The sequence below is a fragment of the Taurulus bubalis genome (assembly GCF_910589615.1).
Source record: "Taurulus bubalis genome assembly, chromosome: 8".
Lineage (NCBI taxonomy): Eukaryota > Metazoa > Chordata > Actinopteri > Perciformes > Cottidae > Taurulus > Taurulus bubalis.
The window spans coordinates 531,635-539,134 of NC_136596.1; the positions used below are offsets into that span (position 1 = coordinate 531,635).

At 48.1% G+C, this 7,500-nt stretch overlaps 1 protein-coding gene across 1 annotated transcript in view; it reads right to left on the minus strand.

The window, feature by feature from the left end:
* LOC306740102 (nucleus accumbens-associated protein 2-like) overlaps positions 1 to 6,604 on the minus strand; it is a gene marked incomplete at its 5' end in the record, with an annotated part of 36,474 nt that extends 29,870 nt beyond the window's left edge. The window contains 5 exons of the mRNA XM_079222212.1: positions 19 to 124; positions 209 to 385; positions 1,510 to 1,769; positions 2,078 to 2,295; positions 6,179 to 6,604. Coding sequence (XP_079078338.1) covers positions 19 to 124; positions 209 to 385; positions 1,510 to 1,769; positions 2,078 to 2,295; positions 6,179 to 6,604 — 1,187 coding nt within the window. The remainder of the gene's footprint in view (positions 1 to 18; positions 125 to 208; positions 386 to 1,509; positions 1,770 to 2,077; positions 2,296 to 6,178) is intronic.
* Between the last annotated feature and the right edge of the window lie 896 nt (positions 6,605 to 7,500).

The following is a 7,500-nucleotide window of genomic DNA, read 5'->3' on the forward strand; positions in this document are numbered from 1 at the left end:
AACACATTTTCAGCTCACCTGTCAAAGAACGTAGCCAGCAGTCTCCTGAGCAGAACCTTGTGCTTGACTCCGGCACACAGGTGACAGTTCATCAGCTGACCTCGCGTCATGAACACACCTGAACCTGCACACACCCCATGACACGTCAGTCTACCACCTGCTGCGTGGCGCTCTCCGCCTCCGGCCAACAGGTGTTCTGCGGTCCTACCTGCCACCAGCTCCACCTTCTCTCCCGGGTCTCCCTCGGTGTAGAGCGACGGGTGGCAGCGATACCCGATCTGACTGATCAGACTGGCGGGGAGCGCCATGTTGTCCCGACCAACCAGCACGCAGGGCCGCCTCTCGTTAGCCAATGGGAGGGCCAGCATCTCCATCTTCTCTTGGACTGGACCAATGAGAAACAGAGAAGGGTGTTTCACGTCACCAGGAGGCATCACAATGTAAACAGAGATAAGGGAAGCTGGGAGCGGGAGACGCTCCACTGGGACGTCCTGGGGCTTAGGGTTATCTCTTAGGGTTGTACCTCTTGTTCCCCTTGTTCAAGTTGTCGTATGAACCTCAAATGAGTTATAATACTTGTGTTGTTTTATATGATTCTATTTATAAAATCACTTTCATAACATATGTTGATCATAACTATGAACATCCAGCATGATATGAGCAAGATTCCCCAAAATGCCTCCTTGAGCGGTCCCTGAGTTTTTCAAACTGTTCAGGGCCTTAACAGCAACCCACATACTAATAAGACACCTTTCTGGAAAGATTAGGACCTAAAGAATCTGAATCTGGAAATCACATTGGCATGTTACGAAGGAGTTTCAATCAAAAAACTGTGTTGTTCGGTTCAAAAATGGAAAAGTTACTTATTTTATGGCAAAACATTGTCTGATTCAGGCATGCTGGGTATTGCAATGTTCAGCAGCTTCTGCATGTTGTGTATGACGCGGTCTAGGAAACGTGGGCGGACCAGGGAGGCCTCAGGACTCCTAAACGTCCGCTGAAAAAAAGAAGAAAATAACTCCAGTTGTTTTGTGACTTTACAGGTTATAATAGGGGTTATAAGGATGTTGCTTTGTTCGACTCCCACAGACCCGTAGGGTTAGTGGATGTGTCTGTTAGTCAAATCGGACGTTGTAAGGGATACTTATCAAGGGTTTAGTGAAACGTTACGGTCGCCTTGGCAAGTTACGAAGTTTACGTAAGTACTTAAACTTAACGGTTATCGGTTTCTTTTCACAAGGGTTACGGTTTAGTAGCGATTTAAATTAAGGTAATCAACCCTGTGGTTGCGAAGATAATTAAGTTTCCGTTGTTAAAAATGAAACTCTTAATTTATTTATTTTTACGAAAAAGAGGCGCTGGAGGCTTTGGGCTAAAAAGGTTAAGACGCTTACGAAGGGAAACCTAAAGCGAGTCCCTCCTGCAGGACCTCAGGACGAGCCTATAAATGTAGCTCCTTCCTATTGGACGGGAGCACAGGTAGACGGATCGTACCATCATGTAACTTACTGTAGGGGTTTCCGGGATGTCCGTAGATGTGTTGGTAGAGTCCGGACTGGCCGGTGTTCCCGTAGTAGTCCTCCTCCAGCTCCTCCTCCGTGGGGGGGTGGGAGGGAGGGGAGTCTGTGGGGAGGCTGGAGCCTCCTGGACTGGAGCGCCCCCCGTTGGCCAGCAGGTAGGACTGCAGCCCTGGAACCAGACCTCCACCTGCACCCAGGTAGCACAGAGCGCTGCTCCTGGTGGCCTGGAGGTCCCCCGAGAGCTCCCCTCTGAGGACCGGGAGGAGACCACGCAGCAGACGGACTAATTATACCAAAAGCAAGGAGCGTGTAGGGAGCATGGACGATGCTGTACGGTTCTGTGCGTCACTCTACGGTGCTGCATGGTTCTGCACAGATCTCTACGGTTCTCTATGATTCTGCAGGGTTCTCTACGGTTCTGTAGGGCTCTCTAAAGGGCTGTATGTGTCTTTACGGTTCTGCACAGTTTTCTGCAGTGCTGTGCGGCTCTCTATGGTTCTCTACGGTTCTGTACAGTACTGTACGGTTCTGCGGTGCTTGTGCATGCGTCTCCTCACCTGGCCTCCTCTCCTCCTCTTCTGGCTCCGCCTCTGGCTCCGCCCCCATTCTCCTGAGCAGGAGGCGTGTCGGCTCGCTCCTGTTTGATCCGGCTCACCGCCAGCAGCAGCTCCTCGGCGCTCAGGTGTTGGTCTGGACTGGACTCTTGCAGGCGGGGGGTGCTGTGCTGCTGGACCATGGGCGCGTCGAAGCCCCCGAGCTCGTCTGCTGAGGTTGTCTGTATTAAATCAATGTGTTTAAATAAAGTTAAAAAGAGTCAACAGGACTGAAACGACTCTTTAGGTTTAAAGAGAGTAGGAGGAAACCAAACACCAGCCGTGACATCACTAGTTGGGTTGTGGTCAGAAAAAGTTCCAGCCAATCAGCAGCCTCAGTTTTAAAGTGTGTCAATCTGCAGTTCCTCTAATGTCCACAAGATGCTGCTGTAATCAAACTCAAAGTCAGCTGAGTCTCAGAGACGGATCGAAAGCAGCGACCTGGAGGTCTTCAGGAAATAATAAATTTTATTAAGAGTCAGTGTTATTTGATGAGAAAGTTTTTGTTTCTTGAATAGAGCACATATAAATATCTATACATATACAATAATATAGTGTCTCTGGATGGCATCGCTCTGGCATCCAGCACCAGCGTAAAGAATCTCAGAGTTATTTTTGACCAGGACCTGTCCTTTGGCTCCCACCTGAAACAGATCTCAAGGACCGCCTTTTTTCACCTACGGAACATCTCAAAGATCCGGCACATCCTGTCTCAATGTGATGCAGAAACATTGATCCACGCATTTGTTACTTCAAGACTGGATTACTGTAACTCTGTATCATCAGGCTGCTCCGGTAACTCCCTTGGACTCCAGTTGATCCTGAATTGTCTGAGTTTTTGTCAAGTTTGGTCCTTGGGGGCGACTGTAGCTCAGGGGGATGAGTGGTCGTCCTGAAACCGCAAGGTACCCGGCTCGATCCCCAGTCCCCCCACAGCTCACATGTCGAAGTGTCCCTGAGCAAGACACCCAACCCCCAGCTGCTCCCCGGGCGCCTCACAGGGCTGCCCACTGCTCCCAATCCAGGGATGGGTCAAATGCAGAGAAGAATTTCCCCAAGGGGACTAATAACGTGCATGTTTCTTTCTTAAGACTGATAAGGTTATTATTGTAGGGGATTTTAATATTCATGTGGATGTCAGCAATGATAGCCTTAGTGTTGCATTTAGCTCATTGTTGGATTCGATTGGCTTCTGTCAGAGAGTACAGGAACGACTCACTGCTTTAACCACACCCTCACCTTGTTCTTACATATGGCATTGACGTGGAGCATTCAGTAGTGTTTCCTCAGAACCCTCTTTTATCAGACCATTGCCTTATAACTTTTGAGTTTATACTACCGGATTGTACAGCGTTAGGGGCCGTTCACACCAGACGCGACTTTTAAAAGCGCAGCCGCTTCAAAAACGCCTTGGCAAAAACGCACCGGCCAAAAAACAAAAAACAGCCCGGTGCGCCTGTGGAGCGGGTCTGCGTGCGCAACCGGGCGCTAATTAACTGCCGGGCGGTAGTTAAAGATCGCTAATATTAATACCTCGTCGGAGTTCATACCACACGAAAACAGGAAGGAAGTGGTGAAGCAATAAAGTCCGCCTCTTGCTTCATCCGATTGGCTGCCCTGGCCGAGTGTGACATTGATGAGCTGTGCGACTCCGCGCAAGGCGCTTAAAGTTGAGAATATTTTAACTTTTAAGCGCGCCGAAAAAACGCTAGAAAAACGCGTCGCACGGCATTTAAAAAGCGCGCATGAAAGGCGCGCCGTACCATAGGGAAACAATGGTTTTGCTAGCGACGCGTTTTTGAGAGTCGTGTCTGGTGTGAACGGCCCCTTAGGCAAGAGTTTTTACACCAGATGTCTAACTGACGGTGCTGTTGCTAGATTTAAGGAAGCGATTCCTTCTGTATTTGATTCATTACCATGTCTCAATATAACAGAGGACTCCTGTGCTAACTTTACTCCCTCCCAGATTGATCAGCTCGTCGATGGTGCTACTGGCTCATTGAGAGTGACACTGGACTCGATAGCCCCTCTAAAAAAGAGGATCATTAAGCAAAGGAGGCTCGCTCCATGGTACAACCCTCAGACCCGTATATTAAAGCAAGCATCAGGAAGCTTGAGGGCATATGGCGTTCCAACGGTCTGGAGGACCCTAGGTTTCTCTTTAGCACTGTGGCCCGGCTGGCTGAGAGTCATAGCTCGGTGGATCCGTGTATTCCTATAGACCTCAGTAGTAATGACTTCATGAACTTCTTCAATGGTAAGATTCTGGCTATTAGAGACAGGATCGGTGATCTCCTGCCCTCGACTACTGCCGGTCCATCCTCAGGTGGGATGACATGGAGGAGGCTGTGGGCCCTGCTGTGTGTCTGGATGGATTTTTTACCATCAACCTCGACCAACTGTCTTCAATGGTTTCTACTTCTAAATCGTCTACCTGTCTCCTGGACCCTGTTCCGACTAAGCTGTTTAAGGAAGTTGTACCTTTAGTTAGTGCCTCTCTACTAGATATTATCAATGGGTCTTTACTAATGGGTCATGTACCACAGTATTTTAAAGTAGCAGTAATTAAACCTCTTCTTAAGAAGCCCACTCTGGATCCAGAGGTGTTGGCTAACTACAGACCTATCTCTAACCTTCCCTTCCTCTCTAAGATACTGGAGAAGGTAGTCGCAAACCAGCTGTGTGACTTTTACATAACAATAGTTTATTTGAGAAGTTTCAGTCAGGATTTAGAAAGCATCATAGCACAGAGACACTAGTGACAATTACTAATGACCTTCTAGTTGCATCAGATAGGGGACTTGTCTCTGTACTGGTCTTGTTAGACCTTAGTGCTGATAAAGGACTTGTCTCTGTACTGGTCTTGTTAGACCTTAGTGCTGATAAAGGACTTGTCTCTGGTCTTGTTAGACCTTAGTGCTGATAAAGGACTTGTCTCTGTACTGGTCTTGTTAGACCTTAGTGCTGATAAAGGACTTGTCTCTGTACTGGTCTTGTTAGACCTTAGTGCTGATAAAGGACTTGTCTCTGGTCTTGTTAGACCTTAGTGCTGATAAAGGACTTGTCTCTGGTCTGGTTAGACCTTAGTGCTGATAAAGGACTTGTCTCTGTTCTGGTCTTGTTAGACCTTAGTGCTGATAAAGGACTTGTCTCTGTACTGGTCTTGTTAGACCTTAGTGCTGATAAAGGACTTGTCTCTGTACTGGTCTTGTTAGACCTTAGTGCTGATAAAGGACTTGTCTCTGTACTGGTCTTGTTAGACCTTAGTGCTGATAAAGGACTTGTCTCTGTACTGGTCTTGTTAGACCTTAGTGCTGATAAAGGACTTGTCTCTGTACTGGTCTTGTTAGACCTTAGTGCTGATAAAGGACTTGTCTCTGTACTGGTCTTGTTAGACCTTAGTGCTGATAAAGGACTTGTCTCTGTACTGGTCTTGTTAGACCTTAGTGCTGATAAAGGACTTGTCTCTGTACTGGTCTTGTTAGACCTTAGTGCTGATAAAGGACTTGTCTCTGTTCTTGTTAGACCTTAGTGCTGATAAAGGACTTGTCTCTGTTCTGGTCTTGTTAGACCTTAGTGCTGATAAAGGACTTGTCTCTGTACTGGTCTTGTTAGACCTTAGTGCTGATAAAGGACTTGTCTCTGTTCTGGTCTTGTTAGACCTTAGTGCTGATAAAGGACTTGTCTCTGTACTGGTCTTGTTAGACCTTAGTGCAGCGTTTGACACCATTGACCATGACATCTTATTACAGAGACTAGACCAGTTGATTGGTATTAAAGGTACAGCACTAAGCTGGTTTAAGTCGTATTTATCAGATGATCTCAGTTTGTATTTATAAACGATGAGGCCTCGATGACCACCGGTGTTCATCATGGAGTTCCACAAGGTTCTGTGCTTGGACCAATTTTATTCACCATATGTATGCTTCCTTTAGGCAATATGATCAGAAAACACTCCATAAACTTTCACTGCTATGCCGATGATACTCAACTATACCACATATAGATCACATATAAATGTGATCTATTTGTGGTCTACATGGATTGCGGTCTATATGTGGTCACCTGTGAGTCGCAGCAGAGAGGCGAGGAGGACGAAGAGGCCTTCATCATCATCAGCTCCATGCCGCGCTCCACGATGTTCTGGATCTGCAGGTACCCAGCGGTGTACATGAGGACCAGCTGCTCGCTGGCGGCCATGCTGAGGCGGCCCGTGTAGCAGAACGACAGAATCTGCTGGAAGCACGTCGGCGTCACTGAGGACGGCAGCTCGAACGCCGCCGGCGAGGGCGAGGAGTCGCCAGCGGAGCCGAACAGGTCCCTGAAGTAGAGCGAGGAGGCGGCAAGGACGGCCCGGTGCGCCTTGAAGGCCTGACCCTGCACCAGGACCGACACGTCGCAGTAGTGGCCCAGCAGCCGCTGCTCGTTCAGGCTGCCCAGCACGCTGCTGCCGAAGTCCGGGATCTCCACCTGCAGCAGCCCCTCCGACATGGCGGGGCAGGAAGTGGACAGCTCGGAGGAGGCGGTCCAGAGCGCTTACGGTCTTAAGGGTCGGGGGTCCTGCAGATAAAACCTCCAGAACGCTTCAGATGCATGTTGTTGTGGAGGAAACAATGAGGTCAGAGGTCAGGGCAGGTTGGGCTGGAGACTGTAGACCATCAGGCCGCTCAGAGACACCTGGAGGAGCACAAAGAGGAGGATAAGAGTTTCACCGCCTTCTTTTCCTTATTCTCCTGTCTGTTATGTATTTATATCTCAGACACCAAGTCTCCGTCCTGATTGGTTCACAGGTATCAGACTAAAGACCGCCGTTCATTTCATGACTGAGAAGTCGACTTCTATGCAGACGATAACAATGTTTACTTTCCAGACCTTCTCCTGGTCTACTTTCTATGAACTGCAGACCTCCTCCTGGTCTACTTTACTTTATCTTTTACTGATTTTCAGCTTGTTCTAAACTCAAAAACAGACTTGAGAGCTTGGAGGTTCTGGCTCTGGTTCCGTTGAGGGTCAACATGGTGGAGCAAAGACGAAGAAGACTTAGATCTACAGTTCCCTCATCTTTTACCTGATGGTGCTCTGTTCTACTGTTATATGTTGTTTCACATGTTAACCCCACTTCAAATCTTCACCACTTCACCTCTTCACCACTTCACCTCTTCATCTCTTCACCTCTTCACCACTTCAACTCTTCACCTCTTCAACTCTTCAACACTTCACCTCTTTACCACTTCAACTCTTCAACACTTCACCTCTTCATCTCTTCACCTCTTCAACACTTCAACTCTTCAACACTTCACCACTTCACCACTTCAACTCTTCACCTCTTCAACTCTTCAACACTTCAACTCTTCAACACTTCACCACTTCACCACTTCAACTCTTCA